Here is a 20,912-nt window from a genome sequence, read left to right as displayed (position 1 = left end):
TGGCAGTCCACAGCAAGGTAACACTATCTGGTAGGTGCCTAGATAGTGGAACATGACTATCCATGAGTGGCAGTCCACAGCAAGATAATACTATCTGGTAGGTGCCTAGATAGTCTTATGGAACACCCCATTTTGACAAAGTCTGTTGCAACCTGTAGTAATTATAGTTAAATTAGTTGCTAGTATAAAATTAAGAAAAGAAGGTAAACCTGCCTGGGCAACACTCACCACAGAGCAGGATCCACTGAAAAATAAAGAGACCTTCAAAATAAAAGAATACATGATTGAGGAAAATACCTTTGGTGAAAGTAACAGAGATGGTCAAAATAGCTACAGGGTTAGTTGAAAACCCTAGGAAAAGGAAACTGTTAGATCACATAAATAGAGATGGAAAAGTATCAGGAGTAGTTCACAAAGCAGCCCTCAGTGTCTTCCATTGGGCAATTCAACTGGGCAGCAAATGACACAAAGATATGATGAATTTGGTGAGATGTTGCAAGCAAAAGATTCCTCTTCTGTTATTATAGTCTGTTAAAGACATGTGAATCAATGTGCAAAGCCACTTTGTGAGGTTATGGGAGATAAGTCACAGGAAACAGAAAGATTCCAATGAATGAACAGGTGATTTCTATTACCTCAAAATGAGTTAGTGCAAGCCACATAACATTGTTATGGCCTGGGAAAAAAGCTCCACTCACTCTGAATCTGTTGGATATAAAAAGGCAACAGGTTAAGCAGACAATAATCAAGGTGATGTAAAAAGAATGACCAAACCGGAAACCAGAACACAAAGTACCCATGGATCTCTGAAGAAAGAACTCCAGATGTCTGGGAAGTGATGTAATCATACTCCCACATATCCCTCTCCCCAGATAGTCATTGACATTACTGTTTTCAGTCAGCTCAACCCTAAGATCCTTGAGAACAAAGACAGACCCTATTATGGGAACAAACAGACCTAGGAACTGAGGTAAAGTGTTCAGAAACATTACAGGCTGATACTCCCAAATAATGGAAAAGAGAGAAGGCAGGAAACCAATGATGACAAAGAATGTAAACAGGCTGTATCAATCAGGATTCTAATGTCTCTTCAATTCGAGCAAATAACATGGAACGGAGAAAAATTTTCCATAACTCCTAGAGGACAGAAAACAGTTAGAGAACCCCTTCTAATAAAGCATCTCAAGCATTAAATCCTAACAATAAACCAGCCAGAAAACCAATAAAAAATGTAGAGACATTCTGATGAGGTAGATTTCAGCAAAATTCTTAACTCATCCTCAAAGAGCTGAAGGAAACATTGATAGAGATGTCAGATAGAAGTCGGATTGAATATAAATACCTCAAGACAATCATGAAGATGACCTAAGAAGGTCAAAATGTTGTTCTGTACTTTATTTTAATTAAAGTTTTAAAACCTATACCAGCCATCTTTAAAATACATCAATTTTGGATTTTGTTGCTAAATCTCTGTGATTAACTCCCAGTGTTTAAATTTCTTTTGTTTGAGAAACGAAAATATGCATCAAATGCTAAATTCAATAATTATGACATATACTTTAAAAAGCAATGAATATTTGATTCTCAAATTGAAAAGCAGCAAAAAGATTTCCAATTTGTAACCAAGCTTTTATTACAGTTTAAACAACTCACCCTTTTTGTGATCTGCATAGTCTGGTCGTTGAATAAAGTCTGGTACTTCCCGTTTAGGAGTCTGCAGTATCAAAAAAGTTAATTATCAGTCAACAACCAAATTTCAAAATGATGCTGTACATTCAATAATTACATTATCTGGTTGCATGTGAGATAATTTATTCTTATAACAGATGGAGTACAGCATCTTTCCTTTTCTCACACTCAGTTTTTAAAACACTAGTGCAAACTCAAATGTCCAGCTTATCATTAGCACAGTAAGAACAACTCAACATCAGATGTCACTGGTGTATTACAAAACATTTAAAAGGAAAGCTCTAAACTGAGATATTTGTAATAAGCAAGAATGCTTCATGTTAATACAGAAGTCAAGTGTGTTTTAATGGATAGTTTTCAAATGTGATGATTAAAATGTTTCCTTACTTGAAATTATATATTATAAGGGGTTTTTAAACTGACCTGAATGTCTACAGTACAAAAAACCTTGTCTGTACATCTGTCTGTCCATACTCAAAACCTCCAACCTTCTCAGCCTCTGAAAACTTAAATTTTGAGGGGTTCTCAGGTATGCTACACAGGGACTCTAAAGCCCGTTTCTACTAGCTACCTGAGTGCATACTTCCCAAACTCTAATTGCCTTAAACTACTTGGTTAGTATTCAAGACCATGAATCAGAGAGCATATGGTTTGAGTTTCACTGTTGTTAAAATGTATCTATACATTAATCATTCCCTCATTTTCATTAGTTCAATGGGTGTTTCAATTTTATTTTTACTACAGCTTTAAGTTCATATTTTTAAGTGTCAGTTATTTTTTCATAAATTGAAAACCATTCACATTAAAAAAAAATAATTAAACATATTTCTTTGGAACTTCTATTCACTAAAATGTGAAATTAATACCTGTACAGTTTTTAAAGCCAATGCAAAAATACTGTGTGTGGCACAAATACTTTAAACAAATAACTTTAAATAACTCATTAATCCATCTTAAAAGTTGACCTTTAAATGTTACTTGTAAAACAGTTACATATCAAGTCATTTTATTTAAAAACTAGCCAAAGTACCCAACTTTACTCTATTTATTATGTTGGTATATTCTCGATCACTGCCAGTGTCTATATCCTGAACCTATTTTATTGTTGGAAAACAGCCAAAAATAGTTTAAAAACTTAATTTCCCAAAATCATAAAAAAGTAAATAAATTACAGTAAATTAAGAATTATTTATTATCAATTAATTTTATCAGAATTAACTGCAATTTTTACCATTCAATTAATGTCTTCCCATTACAATTTTAGTGACAGGGATGCATGAAGGTCTTGAAGGGAGCTGCCATGAAAAATTGTAAGTGTAATGAATGTTAGTGTGAACTTAAGAAATTAGTAAATAAGCCTAAAGTAAAGACATAACCTAGCTTATAGATAAGTGCATTAAATATATCACAAAAGTAGAAATACTGATCCAATTTTAAACTTAAACAATGATAATAAAACTTTGCTAATCAACAGATACTCTCAATTAAGAAATCAAAATTTTTTTTCAATCTCATAATTTATATATTTCATTTTATACTGCAGCACATGGACTCTCAACAACAATATTAAGTTATACTTACATCGCTAAGCAATGTGATATGTCATTGTTACCAATATGCACTGGCTTATATGTGCTGGCTTTCCTATATATTAGAAGTTATACAAGAAACCACTTTTTACTATATGGTTTTTTTTACTAAACCGCTTCTTTAAAAAGATGAGCACATACACATGTGCTTGTCTGTCTGTGGTTTGTTGGTGTAATCTGTTATATAAGGAACCACTTCTTTCTTTATGTGTTTTCTGCAAACTTGTCTCATTAAGAAGATGTGCACAAGCATGCACATACGTGATAAGTAATAATACCCAGGTGCACACCCTCAGGGTTCATTTAGTATGTGTGCAAAATTTCAGGTTTCTTGGTTCTTTCCTCTTGGTGCTATAGTCATACACACACACACACACACTTTCACACTTTTATTATCGTAGATATGCCCAGACTAGCTGGAACAACTACTGTAACAAATATCACATTCATCAAAGGCAGATAGACACAGAATTAAGTAAACATGTAAAACATACACAATATTGTAAATGATAGAAAGTTTGCAGTAAATATTAATTACAATGATATTACTACAAGAAAAACTTTACAGATTCATATCAGGTTATTTTGCCAAAATTGCTGAGCAACTTTATGCTAAAATTAGCCCAAAATCCAATTGAATGCATGTAGAAAACAAAGGGCTTCAGGGGATGACATACTGCCTTCAAAGTTTAGTTGAGACTGTTTAAAAAGTTCACACATACATATATATATTAGAAGAATTTTTTAGTAAGTAAAACATGTAAAACATATATCAAAAATATTTTTACAGCAGCAAGTTTTTAGAAATAATAATAACAATGTTGTTACGTACCTTGGGAAAAGGTCTCAACTTTCCAGTGAACTGAAATCCTGGCCATGGGATATACTCTGTGGTTTGTTTATCATTTCCTGGAAAGAATGTAACAAATAATAATACAAATTTAAACTTTTGATCTCAAAATAAAATGGTTAATGTGAAACTTTAAAATTCATTGTTCACTCATATAGATAACCTAAAATATAAAATTAAAATCTTTTGTAACTTTTGCTGGATGGCTGTGTATATATAAAAGACTACATTTAGTATAGTCAGTTATCTTGGTGGGTGACCTTGATGGACTTAATGACCTTTGCCATCAAGATCTTTATCCAGATTCTAGAACTTTATTATTGAGGGATATCAGTAATGGTAAATGAGACTTAAAACAAATCCTATCAACAAACTTTTACCCAACATGCAAATTATTTTTCCAAATTAAAAACTAAACTAATGCTTTCAGATGTCAAACTTGTTACCCCTTGACCTTTTGAACTCAGATTGTCATTTTCACAAACTTTTTAATCATGAAACTACAAATACTATAACTATGAATGTTCTTCATATATCTTAATGAAATTTGAGAAACTTATAGTAAGCATAAAAAGACACAGAAAAATAATCTGATATTCTTAAATGAATCTGTTCTTTATGTGGTTAAAATGATTCATCAGAAATACCAAAGAAACTTTTCGAAAGACAAAATGATACAGATAAAGCAGGGAAGTAGTTTGGGCTTTTTCTTTAATATATTAATAAAAGAAAGAAATTTGGATATTTATATATTTCTGTTATGGATTAGAAATATGTATAGTTTTGTAAGTGGTGGCACACTTAGAAAATTATATGCAGGTAGAAAAAAAATATAAAATGGGTAACTAAGAGCAAGGAAATGCCGTGGGATACAATGAAGTAACGACTGAAAATTCACTAACATTTTCTTTTGAAATTAAAACTTGTGTAATATTAACACTTTTGATGACATTTACTGACATACATTAATAAAGTTGTTTAAATTTTCAATGTAACATTGATTTATCTTATTTCACAAGGTTAATTCTATGACATGTGTCAATATGAGACATCTGTTGCATAGGTTTTTTTATTACTTTGCACAACAACAAAAAACTACAATGAAAATTACTGAATGAAACAATTTGAAATTTGACTTTATAGACATGTATGTAGCTTCTGCAAAAATACTTGTGATATCTGTATGGATTTGTAGCATTGAAAATTTTGAAAAAATTTAATTGTAGCATGTTTTAAGAACTAATTAAACATGCTTAACTTTTCTTGTAGATTTTAATCACTGGTTCTTATGTTTTCTAATATTCTTTTGAAAGCTTAAAATTTTTATTTTATAAAACTGAAAATGTTATATTTGTTCTGATTAGAAAGTTGAGTTAATTGTGATTTTGATTGTTTGTCAAAATAATGGAAAACAGTTACAATACCAAACACAAATTTCATGCGACACTGATCAATAAGTAATCACTGCTTCACAGGTAATAGATTATATAATTAAATCACCCAACTCTAGTTGAGAAATTTAGTTATAATTTCTTGAGATTTTTTTTGCATAGTCTTACAGAAATGAAAAAAAAAGTTTAGGGTTTAGAGCTTAGAAAAATGCTTTCTGACCAAATCTGAAACAAAGTTACAGTAGTTAATCAGTATTTTAATATTCAATGAAACAAAACATCCTTAAAACTTGTCACAAGAAACATCAAAATAACAACATGAAACACAGCCTGACAACAGAATACAACAAAATGAAGTTCCAACAAGGTTTACCTACTTCCATATAAACCTACAAAGAGAGTGCATCATGAAATAAAAACACATACAAACTAAAGGATAAAAAAGAAATGTGCAGATTAAAAGAAACATGGTATTAAATAAAACTAATCTTAAGTTGACAAAAAAAACAAATGAAATAAAATAATGGTTAGATCTAATTAACAGTGGATACAGAAGTATAATTAACATCTTCCTGTTTTGGATCTGTGAAAAATTCCCTTCATAGACTATAGAAAAATGATGAAAGCAGCACACATTATTTTACATTTTTTAAAATAAAGAAATTAAAAAGTACAAAAATATACATATATACTTGTCACAGTAGGTTCTTGTTTATAAAACTGTCTAGCATATAGAATATTGCACTAATATACCAATACAAATTATAGCCATGTCTAAATTTATTTCAAGATTTTGAGACACGTTTAATTTGACATCAAATTTCTTGGCATTTCATAACAAGAAATGTTTATGTGAAATAATTCTTATAAGTTCATTGTTGGTTTAAAATATTTCTCTTCTACTCAATTACCTGAAATGCTCTTCATGATATGCAAAAATAAAATTTGATTTATGGAAGTGTAAACAATGAATACTGTTTTAAAAACATTCTGTGTAACCTGAATTATCAATCACATTTCTCTAATGATCCTTTTCTAAAGTGTAGTAAAATCCTGCTTAGTGACACCCCAATTTAAACTGATTTGTTACAGAGCTCTAATCTCGATTTTTTTTCATGAGAGAGAAAACGAATTATGAAAACCATGACTCTGAACACTACTTTTTTCTTACTAATGGTAACAGTGCACAAAATTTTTATTTAATAAAGTAATGCAACAATGAACGTACAATAATATCATGCAAAAAACCAGACAGTGTCCCATAACTATCAGTTTTTCTGGCATTTCTAGCAACACAATGTGAACCATTAAAACATTATTCATCTACAAAATATCATTCCTATGTGAAAAAAGTACATTTTTTTTGCCTGTCTATTGGTTATAATCAATATAGTTGTAAATATAAATGTGATCATATATTTACAAATCTTGAAAGGATTCGACAGATGGCCACGATAAGAGGGATATGATTTTCTGTTTGATGGCTCTGCAACCAAACAAGATTGAAAACTAATAAAACTTTGTTTTCCAGTAATCACAATATTGTAGCGAGTAATTTACTTTAAATTTATCGGTACCTCAATAAGCCACTTACACATTATTCACAGGTAAGAAACGATGCCTTCAGTTTCACATCTTCGTGTAAATTATTAATGGTAAAATGACTGTGTTTATAGGTGATTCATTTAGAGTTCTGTTCTCAGAAACCATTCCAGAACACTAAATTGGGTGTTACTGTATTTGTAAACATTCAGGATGATTAATCAAGTTTTTAATGTTTCTACCATTATAATTTTTTCAAGTATGTCAGTTATCAGCCAGCAATGATTTGTCCAATGTTCCTGTCAGTATACTGTATTTAGGTATTTTATAATAACAGTAAGGATATTAGTCAAAGTTCCTGTCAGTACACTGTATTTAGGTATTCTATAATAACAGTAATGATATTAGTCAAAGTTCCTGTCAGTACACTGTATTTAGGTATTCTATAATAACAGTAATGATGTTAGTCAAAGTTCCTGTCAGTGTAGACTTAAGAACTTCTTTAGCAATCAAAAGAATTAATAATGATAGTAATGTTGCTACCACTGTTTTTTTATTTAACTATAAAACAATTATCAAATTATTAACCACACTTAATATATTAAATTATTCCTGTCACCATTATTTCACCAAATATGTAATTCCAAAATACAAGGTGTTCGAAAAGTCACTGTGCACTTACATATTTATTAACAGACATGTTTCAATATAGAACACAGGAGGTAAATATGAATGACGATTATAAACAATGTTGAAAGTGACTCCCGTTGGCATCAATACATACTTGGATCCTTCTTATTTTGTTTCTAAACACTGCTATCAGTTGCCAGCTTGAAATAGACTGAATAAATATGATTACAAAACTGCACAGTGACTTTCTGAAAAACTTGTATTATCCTGAGATCAATGGTAACACTGGTCAAGTCCACTATCACTTTTAAGTTAAAATTGATGATTAAGTCACAACATTATAACATTTTCAAGACTGTTATTATTAGTGTAATTTGTTGTTATAATAAAGTATTTCATTTGTTTTCGTATTGAAAGTTCTATAAAAACACCTTTTTAGTTACAGTGAGCACTTGTTATTATGTAAAGATCGCATCTCTTTCCCCTCACACAAACACTATTTACAGAAACAGTTATATTATTTCATGGAGTTTCATAAACCTTAGGTGAATGAAATAGCTGACAAGTTTCTCATAAAACTTACTCTTGTGTAATTAGTGTGAAGATAAAAAAATAATTTTAAACTGTACATACATACCAATAACCATATATCTAATGGGTTAGTGAAAACATGTTGTACATATAACAATTTATTAGTTAAATTACATAAGACTTTCACATACTTGCTTTTTTATGTACTTGTCTGTGTATCTCCCAGTTTCCTTTAAAGCATTCCTATGAATAAATATAGACACACATTCATATAGTTTATATTTCACTACCAAAACATACTTTACAAATGATGTATAATTGTAAATTATTTGTAATATTTATATCACATACAAGATATTCACTCACATTTATCACTAGCTTCTAGTATGTGTAGTTCTGTTATAAATCACATGTTGAATTATATAATATCAACACTCATTCTTTAGTGTATTTCTCTAAAGCATAAACTGTTTGCATTTTACTGACAAGTGCACGCAAATGAATTTCAAAAAGAATTACAGCAAATGTTTTGTTAAGAAGCTATTTAAAGATTGTAAAAGTAGATAAACAGCATTAAAAAATTAATATTCCCAATAACCTGACTGCTTTAACAAATTAGTCTCTGCCTCATTTGTGATACAGGACGTCTTTTATCCTGTTATGGTATTGTTTCAGAATGTAACTGGACAAACATGTGGGTGTGAATCAGTAAACACTGACACTATGAACTAGTGCAATACAGACTGTCTTATTAAGTGACATTTCATGCTTTATCCCATAACCAACACTTCAAGTTTAAATAATAATATGTGGCATTGCATCAGAAATTAAAAACTGACACGCAGCATTTCACCTGTTATTATAATCTTACACATGACATTTACTGGTAAAGTACTGTGTACTGGTTGTGAACAAGAAAATAAAAAAAAATTGTCAAATTATGAGTAATCTATAAACACGTGCTTTATAAATTAGATTTTATTAGTGAAATTTTACTATGTAAGTATAGCCTAGAGTTGGTACAAAGAAATCAAGGTCTCTTACCCAAACATCAAGGAGTTATTTATTTGTAAATATTTAATACATTTAAATGAAATTCTACATATTTTCATCATATTAAGTGATACTGACTCAAACTTATGCTGTCTGCTTCTTTTCAAAACAAACTGTTAACTTCAAGTCTAGAATAATTTTTGGCTTCTCTATCAAAATGTAATGTTGTACATTTCAGCTAGTGACATACACAATACTTGCTTTTATTGCATGTAGATAGTGAACGTTCTTTAATACATCTTAAATACCGACACTTTCCTCATTTGTATGACTTGTACACCCACATGTATATAATCCAGACAAATTATAACTACTAGTTAACTATCTGGTTTAACAGTAAATGCATAATAAATACTATTCACTGACGCATTCGAACACCAAAACTTATGACAGTTTAAGAATATAGACCAAAACATTTTATAACTGATTTGTGAATTAATAAATTATCACTTATGGTTAAATATTTTTGTCCAAACAATGTGTCCAACAAATATCAACATAAGGAAATTGCATTTTAACACGAATTTTGTAATGCTCCAAAATACTTATTATTTATTGATACACTAAAGTAAATACTGCAAATAAATTCATAAACATTTTCTTAAGTGAAAACATGATTATTTAATGATCAGAGGGAGAATAAACATGTTTATCTATGTTGAAGAAATGATTTGTTAAAAAGTACTTTCATAAGAACCCTAAATGCACATCAATTCTCTCAACTGTCAATATTACCTTACAAAACTACATGTCAGGTGCTCATAAATATTATACATAATATTCTCCCGCATGTATGGTTCGAAGGAGTTCAGCCAAAAGGAATTTAAGGTAAAGCTTGCTAGATATTTGAAGAACAAGAGTTGGTTTTGAGTTTTTTAGTATTTAGTTTAATTTTGTGGATACAATGACCTAGATGGACCGAACATCCTTTGTTGCCTTTAACCTTACATCATAAAATCCTCTATTAATTCTTGCTAATACCACACACACACTGACACTTATACCACTACCTCAGATTAAACACATAAATGTTCAATAACATACTTGGATGACAGATGTGTTACACTATTTCAAAAAACGAATAACTTTGTCAAATTTTAAAATAAAGTTTTGTTGCAAGTTTTGACAAAAAAATATTTAGCTTCTGATTATGACTGGACAATTTAAGCCATTAATCAACATAACTGACATACCTTTACACAGCAATTACAATGAGTGATGTCACGTAAACCAATCAATTAACTGAAAATAAAATCTAATTTGTTAATCAAAACTATTGTTTTCTTTAATCTTACTGCTTTTGATTACTCCAAGAATTGTTTCATCAAACTTCTGATCCTATCTGCTGTAATTCCAAATAATTGAAACACTGCTGTGTGTTGATATACACAAAGCTACATAATGGGCTCTGCTCAATTTTAGCCTTAAAGTTATTCGTTTTTTTTTTCCTTTGGTGGTTTTGGAGGTGATGGAGATAGGGAGTAGGGGTCTTAATCGTAAACCCATGTCACTCTGCCTTTGTCACAGAAAAGATGTTCTGCCTACCACTGTTTGAAAAACACTGTAATTAATTAATGGGGGCTCTCAAAACTGATAATCAAATACAGTGGAACCCCTCTAAGCAGCCACCCCTTAAAAGCAGTCATTCAATCACAGTCCCTTTTTTGTTTACATAATCCCTAATTATGTACAGTGGAACCCTCTAATCAGGCCAGTGTGTCTCAGTCCTGAAGGTGGCTGCTTTAGAAGGGTTCCACTGTATATTAAATCCTCAGCTCTCTTTCTGATCAATAGTTAATCTGTTTTTTCCAAGAATAAAAAGAGAAAATAATACAAGAACTATAAAAATGCTGTTGTTTTTTTCACTATAAACCTTGAAAATTTTCTTTCGAGAATGAGATAATTCAAAACTTAATCCAGTTCATACAACTGCATTGCACAGAAAAGAATCCACTGCTCTTTCAGTAACTTGGATAGATTCATTACACATGAAATGTTCAAGCAGAATAAATTTTAAAAATAAATTATTGTACCACAATAAATAATTCATAACTTAATATAGCATCCTTGGACAGTAAAGAATAGTAATAAACAATTATTGGTACATCAGAAATTACAAATTTAGTAATATTACTATTATCAACATAATCCTCAGGCACCCTTAGTACAGGGTGTGTGCACTACAGAATTATTTAAAGAGAAAGTAGAATTTTGGAAGAGCAAAAGTTTAGGCGATTCATCAGACTGGTCTAATTGTTAGAATAATTAGTAATTGTATTTTCACACTTTATACTTCTATAAATAGAACAAAAAATTTAAATTAGCTCTATTCATCATGGTTACACATTCAGTGGAAAGTTTTAAGAGCATGTCAAAATTCCTTCTCCAAGATATTTCACTGTAATTTAACACACCCTTTTCGAGGTCACTTACTGTTAATTAGTGAAACATATGTATGCATTAGAAGGTATGTCTGGAGAAAAGAAATAAGTTAAGATTACCAATGGGCTTGCAACCATAGATTAAAAATATAACAATGCAGACATGTCATTCAATGTATAACAAATAAGGTACCTAGTAAATTACAAAACACCCAAAAACTTGGCCATTTTTACAATAATTAATAAAATGGTAATTTCATATGAAAGAAGTACACATGAAATGTGAGGCAAAAGTGTGAAGTGACCATGAAAGCTGACAAATACTGGTTGAAGAAGGGTGTGTCATTAGTCAAAGGAAATGTCTAGGCTGTGTTTAGGTAACACATTATTGAATTGTATGGTAAAATCACAATGATATTTATTCTCTAATATGAATATTATACAAATATACCTTTATAAATGTTTATTCAAAAGAGAAATTCAGGAGATCAAACCGCAAAATATATAAGATGAAAAGATAAAATTGTATAGTCCTTTCATCATGTAGACTTCATTATTCATAATTACGTTTGTTTAATAACAAATTTATTTCTAAATTCTAGTCGAAACATTAGTGGAATCTACGTTATTCCCAATGTCTACTATTATTAACCCTTAGTCTCAACTACACCACGAGCACATGATGACCTCTTTCATTCTTCTGTTGATTTTTAAAACCGTTAAGTATTTGAATTTTGATAAATAAACTTTAAATTAACTTACTTGTGAGCAGAAATAGGAATCGCTAATCCCAAGTTTTATACATGTTGGGCACTGTAAGCGAGCGACTTTATGACAATCTGTAGTCAAACAACATCTGTCTTCTGATAGCACTACCGACATTTTATTCCAAGGATAGTTTACACACTACGTTGTGTCAGTGACGAATGCTTACAGTTATTGAAACAAAAGTCTACTAAAAAAAGTCAATCAAAACTCTCTCATTTCAAAACTTTTATAATTAATTAATGTTTCCTTGTAAATACTGAGGATTTTAAATGATAATTTTACAAAGCATTTATGGAATATTAAACTTATTAAAATCCACATTCTCAGAAAAACGTTTTCAATATTTCGTGTTATTTTAAAGTTTTTCCCAATTTCCATTAACAATGTTATCTTCTTTATAAGCTATGTATAATTATTAGTTTACATAATATTATAAAATATAAACATTCTTAACGTTTACATTCATTCTTTACCTTTTTATATTGCAATTGTGTATCATTGATTGATAGTGGCAATTCCTTCCTTATTCCTTGTGTCAGTTTAAATGCTAACCATTCTTGCTGTGGTTTCACTCAATATTTGATCATTTTCTTAATTAATGAAAAGGGATTTGTCGTTGTTCTCAATAATGGATAGTCTACTGAAGTTGATCCTTGTACAGGATAATTGTCAATACTTAATCTTACTGTTATTACTGCTGCCTTTGGTGTTACGTTTACTTTACGTTTGTTTTTCCGACACTTAGGATAGTTAATTTTGCCAGTACTTGCCCCTTTTCTGGCTAATGTGTTATTTTTTTTTTATTTTCTGGAAATATAAAGGAATTCAGTTGCCATTTTTAAGTTTAAACACTGAGTGTCCCTTTTTGTCACACCAGATATTTTTTTCAACCAGATGTCAGCGTTGAACTTTAAATTTAGGTTGTGTAGTTTTTCTTTCACTTTGTTAGGTTTGTAAAAAGTTTATTTTCGTGTTCCGTGGTAGCAGGCAGTGTACTTCTTGCTCGTTGAGTCTTTGAACATCTATCCAAGTATTTCTTTTAAGTTAACTGGTAAACCCCCCGTTTTGGAATCAAATGGTGTATAAACGTCTGGAAATGAGCTATTTGGAGAAATTCTGCTCCATTTTGTTTTATAAATTCACTTCTCTTTCTCTGGTTTGTGGCCTATTTTAATGGTTTCTACCCTATAAAAGCATATCAAGGGATATTTCCTGACTTCACAAGGAAGAAAAACTAATTATTTAACCATCTGAAAAAAATCTGATGTTTGTGCTTCATTTTATTCCACTCTTGTCAGCAAACTTGCTCTTTAATCTAGTAGAGATTTGATTACACTTACTTCAGAGGATTTGAACAAATAATCATTTGACCCAAAAAATGATCCATTCACACCAATTGGAGTTCAGGAAGCTCTTCACAAAAGCGACAAATGATTTTATTACATACTCCACGATACATCATCTTAAGACACATTTGCTCTAAATTTTTTCTTAACTTATTTTTATGATAATTGGACAGTGAGAGTGGTTCATCTATTTGGAAGTTACCAGGATTGATTCATATTCTTAAACCCTCTGGTTTTCCTAATCTTCCACTTAGCATTGTATTCTTTACTGTCATATTTTATCAAGACATTTAAACACGTGATAAAACCCTAAATTATTTAGTACATTGAATATGGATTCAGTACGATGGATTATTTAGTTGTTCTTTAGGAATCAGTTGATATTGTCTTGGCTAATAAAATAAATGCAATTGTGTTATTTTTAAGATTGAAGCTGCATTTGATACTATTTGTATTGATGACTTGTTTTAGATATAGTAAAACTTGAGATATTAAGATAATATATTCAACTGGCTGTGTAACTTGCTAAAAGACTAAAATTAGTGTATTAAAATATAAACTGATGAAACAGTGATTTTTTCCAAGGTTCTAAACTTAGTCCTGCTTTGTTTGATATCATAATATCTGGCTTGGAACAGTGGTATTTTTGAAAATGATGTTTCAGTTTAATAATGTGGAAGCTGTATAAATTTTACTTGCAAATCCCAAATAAAGTGGTGGCGTAAGGGTAAACTTTACAGAGCCCAGTAGCTCAAGTGACCCAGAGGTCCACCAGTCAATTACCATTATAAAAACATTCAGGCTAAATTGTTAAAGTCTAAGTAGTTGTTATTTATATGGTTAAAAATTATACCCACGTCTTCTTCAAATCCTCATATGTGTACGTTTTAATATGATTTAAGGATTTCATATTTGTAACATTGGATATTGCATCACGTTTGGCTCCCATTTTGCAAATGAGTGAAGTGTTACCTGTGACTTGACTTTATGAGTTTTGTCCAAGGTAAATATAAGTAATAGTTGGTTGAACTAGGACACCATTAAGTGAATATTCATATGTAATTTAAAATACATATACAGCGTAAGGCCTAACACGCGATTGTGCTTCCCATTGTACAGCAGTACTCATTACACGACGAAAATTAAAATTTTATGTTTCTTGGATGTTTATTGTATTCATACTACCAGTTGTCCATTGAACAATTCAAAAAATAGTGACGAATTAACGAAAAACGTGCAGTCAACCCAATTTCTTGGACCAAAGCATGTGTGTAATACGATTGGCTCGTGGGCCGTTTACAACCATCTTTTGTCACTCCAGGTGTTATTTTAATAAGAAAAATTACATTGCAAAGGAACTTGACTACGATACATTGTTGGTAACAATGTTTGGGTTTCGATGCAATAGGCGCATCCAGCACAATAAAGCATTTAGTTCGCTGAGTATCAACGGGGATATTTTTCAGTTGGATGTTACCGTTGTACTGAACGCAAGAAGAGATTGCTACCAAACTGTGCAGTTTTTGACAACTGTAATTTCTATACATTACCTTCTGCACACATGAAGACTGACGAATTATTGTTGATATTAATATTAAAGCCCGCCGCTAGTACAGCGGTTCGATTCCCCTTGGTGGGCTGAGCAGATAGCCTTTGTAGCTTTGCTAAAAGAAAACACACAATCAATATTAAATTTTAGGATTTGCAAAAGAAGAAAAAAAAGAGGAATTCTTTTGACAATGTATTCTTGAAAAGAAGCATTTCCATGTATTTATATATATATACTTACAATCAACAGTTCAGAAGACACAAAGTGTGATTTGAAATATATGGCTATTATATATACATATAATGAAGCATAATATACATTAGAAATTACTAGATATTAAGCCAGTACCACAAAATAAATTGTTGAAACCACGAATGTCATGTTTCATCTTTTTATATCATCAGGTTAGATCATGATAGGTTTTGCTATAGCATGTTATATAATTGTTCTCTTATTAAGCTGAGGTCATGTTAGTTAAAGTTAACGCGCAGGGTTTATGTCTGTCAAAACAAGTCAGATAGCCAGAAACGTAAGAAGCTCAAAGAGGAGGGGGGGGGAGAACAAGCTGTTTGTTTTCTTTGTTTTTGAATTTCGCGCGAGGACTATCTACGCTAGTCTTCCCTAATTTAACAGTGTAAGACTAGAGGGAAAGCAGCTAGTCATCACCACCCACCGCCAACTCTTGGGCTACTCTTTTACCAACATAGTGGGATTGACTATCACATTATAACACCTCCACGGCTAAAAGGGCGAGCATGTTTGGTGCGACGGGGATTCGAACCCGCGACCCTTGGATTACGAGTCGAGTACCTTTACCACCTGGCCATTCCGGGATCTCACACAGATAATAATAAGTGGAGTGCCCTTTATTATTTATCTCATTAAATATTTGCTGTTACTTTGGTTAACTTATTGGTTTCCAATACAGATGCCACCCGTTAATACAACGGTATGTCTACGGATTTACAACTCTAAAATCAAGGGCTCGATTCACCTCCTTGGGTCCAGCAGATAGCCCGATGTGGCTTTGCTATAAGAAAACACGCTCAATAAAGATAAATGTTTTAAACACATTTAACAAAACATTTATACATGGATTTGGAATTATGAAAGAGTGAATGAGAAACTTATGATAGAAAGGTGTATGCGCTCACCCTGGCTTATGGGCATGGTAAAGTAAGATGAAAAGTGTGCAAAAACATTGTGTTGCATTGCGTACTGATTTATGTTTTTTATTCTTTTTAAAATTCAGACTTGTGTACTAAACACATTATAAATCTTGTTCGTAATTGCACGGTTGGTATAATTTCAGTTACTGGGTACATTGAAATTGTTGGTAACGAAGTCACTGATAATTTTTGCCCAGAATTCATGTATGAAAACTTAAATAAATTCAAGTTTCTCCTATAGTTCCAAAACGTTCCAATGCAATTTCCGAAATAATCTGTTTCTCTTATGGAATTGTAGTTGACTTTCTTCTATGTTGGAAAACCTGAGTGATTGCAACTGCGTATTGAAGTACAGGAGGGTCTGCAAGCGCAGATAGAAGTCGGGTAGCATTGCGCGAAATTCAAGACAAACCAAATATATATGCAAAAACGGCTCGTATAGGTTGCGAACATTTTGTATATAGAGGAGCAAACAACGTTTTCACCTTCTTCGGTCATCGTCAGGTTCACAAAGAAAGAAAGAGGTAACTGACCGATAGCTGACCACATGTTTGAAGGGGGTTGTGTTACCGAGTGTAGGAATGTAGAGGGAGTGCTTAGATGTTGTTGTTGTTTTGAATTAAACACAAAGCTACACAATGGGCTATCTGTGCTCTGCCCACCACTAGGGTATCGAAACCCGGTGTTTAGCCTTGTAAGTCCGCAGACATACCGTTGAGCCACTGGGGGGCGTGCTGAGATGTTTGATTATATTTATTAAAATAGGTATAAAGGTGTTCCTTTGTATTGGTTTATTTTGGTCATCTATCGGTCAGTTACCTCTCTCTTTCTTTGTGAACTTGACGATGACCGAAGAAGGTCGAAACTTTGTTCGCTCCTGTACATAAAAAATTTTCTCAACCCATACTAGCCGTTTTTACATATATATTTTTCTCTACAAGCGGATTTTCTCGTCATCACGGAAGACAAACCAAGCAAATCCAAATCAGTTGACCAGAAGATATAATAGTCACGTAATATATAATATTTTTATGTTTAGTTGTGAATAAAGATTAGTGACGAGTATATTTAACTTTTAGTGTAGGAGAGTGTATGATTCTCTCTTTCTCTCGGGATTTGGGTTATCGTATGCAACCAGCAAGGTCAGGTGCTCTTTGACCTCTTCCTCCTTCCTTTACTGACATGATCATGCAGTGTAGGTTGGTATGGCTACAACTCTAGGGTCGAAGTTTACTCCGACCCAATTCAGGGCAATGTCCATGTACTAGTTTCGTACGCTTATCAATATTATTTGCCCTATTAACAGGAAGTCTAGTTTGATGGTCACCTATTTTTTGTTTTGCCCCCCGGTAGTACAGCGGTATGTCTTTGGATTTACAACGCTAAAATCAGGAGTTCGATTCCCATCGGTGGGCTCAGCAGATAGCCCGATGTGGCTTTGCTATAAGAAAACACACATTTTTTTGTTTTTTTAAGAGTGTTCGATTATAATCTGCTTTTGGTTTGATTCGAATTTCGCGCAAAGCTACGCCAAGGCTATCTGCGCTAGCCGTCCCTAATTTAGCAGTAAAAAAGTATAGTAAAGGAAGCTAGTCATCACCATCCACCGCCAACTCTTTTACCAACGAATAGTGGGACTAACTGTCACATTATAACGCCACCACGGTTGAAAGGGCGACTCTCAGACTGCGAGTAAAGCACTCTAACCACCTGGCCGTTATAGTCTAGGATTGGCTATTCGTGTAGGTTTTTACCTCAATATGCGTAATAAGTGATAAAGTGTGATACTTGTTTTTCTTACAGCACATTGAACATATTTTCCTTACAGTTTTATAACATGTAAGACATCGATCTATTAATAATAACAAACTGATATTTTAATGAACAACAAGACCGTCTTTTGTTAAAAGTGAAAAGCCCATTGTAGAGGCCGAATCCTGGGTTTTAGTGTCATGAACCCTTAAACTTATCCCAAGACGCCTGGGAACTTACACAGTAAAACTGTATCTTTCTTATAAACCCTTAAACTTGACAGTCAATAATAAAGTAGTATTATTGTCTATAGGATAGCTCATTGTAACATTTTCTAAGACAGTGACCATTTAACAAAACAAAAGGCATAAATTACACTTATTGTAGCACACAGGAAAATTTAATTACACTATTCACATAACGTGGCTCAAACAATTTTGAATGAGTAACAACTAATATGAGCGCTGTTGGCATTGTGAGTAGTGAGTGGGAATTTTGACACGTAAGCTACGGGTCACGTGTTCGAATCCCGTCACCGAAGATGTTCGACTTTTCAGCTGTGACGTGTCAATCCCACTTTTCGTTCGAAAAAGAGTGGTCCTCGAGTTATCGATGGGTGGCGCTCCCTGGTTGCCTTTCTTCTAGAGCAGTGGTTACCAACCTTTTTTATGCCCCGCACCCCTAAAAAAATTTAATATGTTCTCGCACCCCTCACAGTAATTATTTATTTAAGAATAAAGGTGAAAGTGGCCAAAACAAATGTTATTTCGCACCCCTGGTTGGGAACCACTGTTCTAGTGTATCAGGGAAGGGTAGCGCATAAAGCCCTCGTGTAGCTTGGCGCAAAATTCAATTAAAAAACAAATAAATTATCCCCTTAGTCGGAAAGGTGTAAGTGTACAGACAAATCTAAAAATCAGAACGAGATATTCATGGTTGGCAGAACACATATAACTCATTATATAGGTTGGTGCTTAAAAACAAATAAAAGCGAGTATGAATACGACTCGTGTTTAAAAATTGTTGAAAAAAACCGCAAATGGTTAGCAGCGTATACCTGATAACCCCTTGTTAGTCTGTTAAAAGACGGCATTCATGACTAAACCAGGCTCGGCATGGCCAGGAAAATAAGGAACTCGACTCGTAATCTGAGGGTCGCGGGTTCGAATCCCCGTCGCACCAAACATGCTCGCCCTTTCAGCCGGGGGCGTTATAATGTCACAGTCAATCCCACTATTCGTTGGTAAAAGAGTAGCCCAAGAGTTGGCGGTGGGTGGTGATGACTAGCTGCCTTCCCTCTAGTCTTACACTGCTAAATTAGGGACGGCTCGCGCAGATAGCCCTCGAGTAGCTTCGCGCGAAATTCAAAACAAACAAAAACTATCTGTTTCTGCCATTGGTACTGAGGTAAGTACATTCATTGCTTAAAATTTAGATTTATCTCGTACGATATACGAGAATGTTGTGACGATAGTTACGCGGCGTTTTTGCTTAATGAAAGCAGAAATCATTAATTGATTTGTCGATTAGAATAAGGATTGGTTATTTTAATTATCTGTTGATTTTTCCCGAAAAAAATTTAAAAGTTAATAGGCAGGAGACATAATTTTTATCGATGCTAATAATAAAAATTACTCTATTATTCATTTATCTTCCTAATTGAACTATAGTGATTACTTCGAATAGCTGAGAATAAAAACACAACAACACTTATCGATAGATGGCAACTTCTATTAGACAAAAGCTTTGTACCAATAAATTTAATTAGTTTGGTCACATACCTTTACAGCTGACCTATTTATTTGAATATCTACGTGCTTGAAGGAATATTTTATTGTGTGTGCAATATATGAGAAATGTGTGTACATTTGTCAGAAGTTGTCTTTGTGTTAAACTTACGATTACCTTGAACGGTAGATCGCTGGAAAAACGTAACCCGGTGAAACCGGTCAACGAATAAACAGCTTTTTCAGTTCATCCACTAGAAAAGTGGGTGATTGTGCATGTTTTTTCAGGAAAGACATAGTCTGTATTAAGCGCTTTTACTGGTGGATGTCACTATACATCATTCCAGGTTAAAATGACGGTCGTCTGCATCTCTGATGCAAGCGAGCACGCGCTCACTTTCCCTGGCACGGGGATTGCGATGAACTGATAGCATGCGTTCGGACTGTCGCAGTTAAAGCACGCAGTGGTTCCGAAAGCGACGAGTGCACAACCGACTGATAATAACAAGTTCGATAAAAACGTTTAGATCAGAACTAGGGTATTTAAAGTGCCGTATCTCGCGAATCAGCATCGGACTAAATGAAGTTTAGACCAATGGTAAGTTTTTATTTGTGAGACCCACAGTTTCTCCCGTTTTATGGAAAGCTGTGAAACAACTGGAATAATGAATCATATTGAAATTTGCTAGTAATTAACTTAATGAAATTTTCAATTTTGACGAGAAAAAAAAAAAGAATAAATATTTAAATTGCTTCTAATAGTCTTATCACAAATGACTATTGTACAACGTTTTGGCAATAGGCCTACTTCAGGTACAAGTTAACGGTAACAGAAATAAGCCCTCTAGTGGCTCAGCAGAAAGTCTGCGGAATTATAATGCTAAAAATTGACTTTCGATACCCGTGGTGGACACGACACGCATATCTCACTATGTAGCTTAGCGC

General features: G+C 32.7%; 2 protein-coding genes across 2 annotated transcripts in view; one reads left to right on the top strand and one right to left on the bottom strand.

Moving 5' to 3' along the window:
- The window catches only part of LOC143246552 (methionine aminopeptidase 1), a 38,198-nt gene extending 25,598 nt beyond the window's left edge, over window positions 1–12,600 (bottom strand). Inside the window, exons 1-4 of the mRNA XM_076493448.1 lie at window positions 12,419–12,600; window positions 8,414–8,465; window positions 4,111–4,187; window positions 1,654–1,714 (exon numbers count right to left, since the gene is read on the bottom strand). Of these exons, the coding sequence (XP_076349563.1) occupies window positions 1,654–1,714; window positions 4,111–4,187; window positions 8,414–8,465; window positions 12,419–12,538 (310 nt within the window). The 5' untranslated portion in view covers window positions 12,539–12,600. The remainder of the gene's footprint in view (window positions 1–1,653; window positions 1,715–4,110; window positions 4,188–8,413; window positions 8,466–12,418) is intronic.
- Window positions 12,601–20,437: 7,837 nt separating this feature from the next.
- The window catches only part of LOC143247943 (coiled-coil domain-containing protein CG32809-like), a 472,276-nt gene continuing 471,801 nt past the window's right edge, over window positions 20,438–20,912 (top strand). Inside the window, exon 1 of the mRNA XM_076496493.1 lies at window positions 20,438–20,565. The gene's annotated coding sequence lies outside the window, so the exon portion shown is untranslated. The remainder of the gene's footprint in view (window positions 20,566–20,912) is intronic.

The sequence above is a fragment of the Tachypleus tridentatus genome, chromosome 3 (assembly GCF_004210375.1).
Source record: "Tachypleus tridentatus isolate NWPU-2018 chromosome 3, ASM421037v1, whole genome shotgun sequence".
Taxonomy (NCBI): Eukaryota; Metazoa; Arthropoda; class Merostomata; order Xiphosura; family Limulidae; genus Tachypleus; species Tachypleus tridentatus.
Note: the sequence above shows the minus strand (reverse complement) of the source record. Positions and strands in the feature narration are given on the sequence as shown.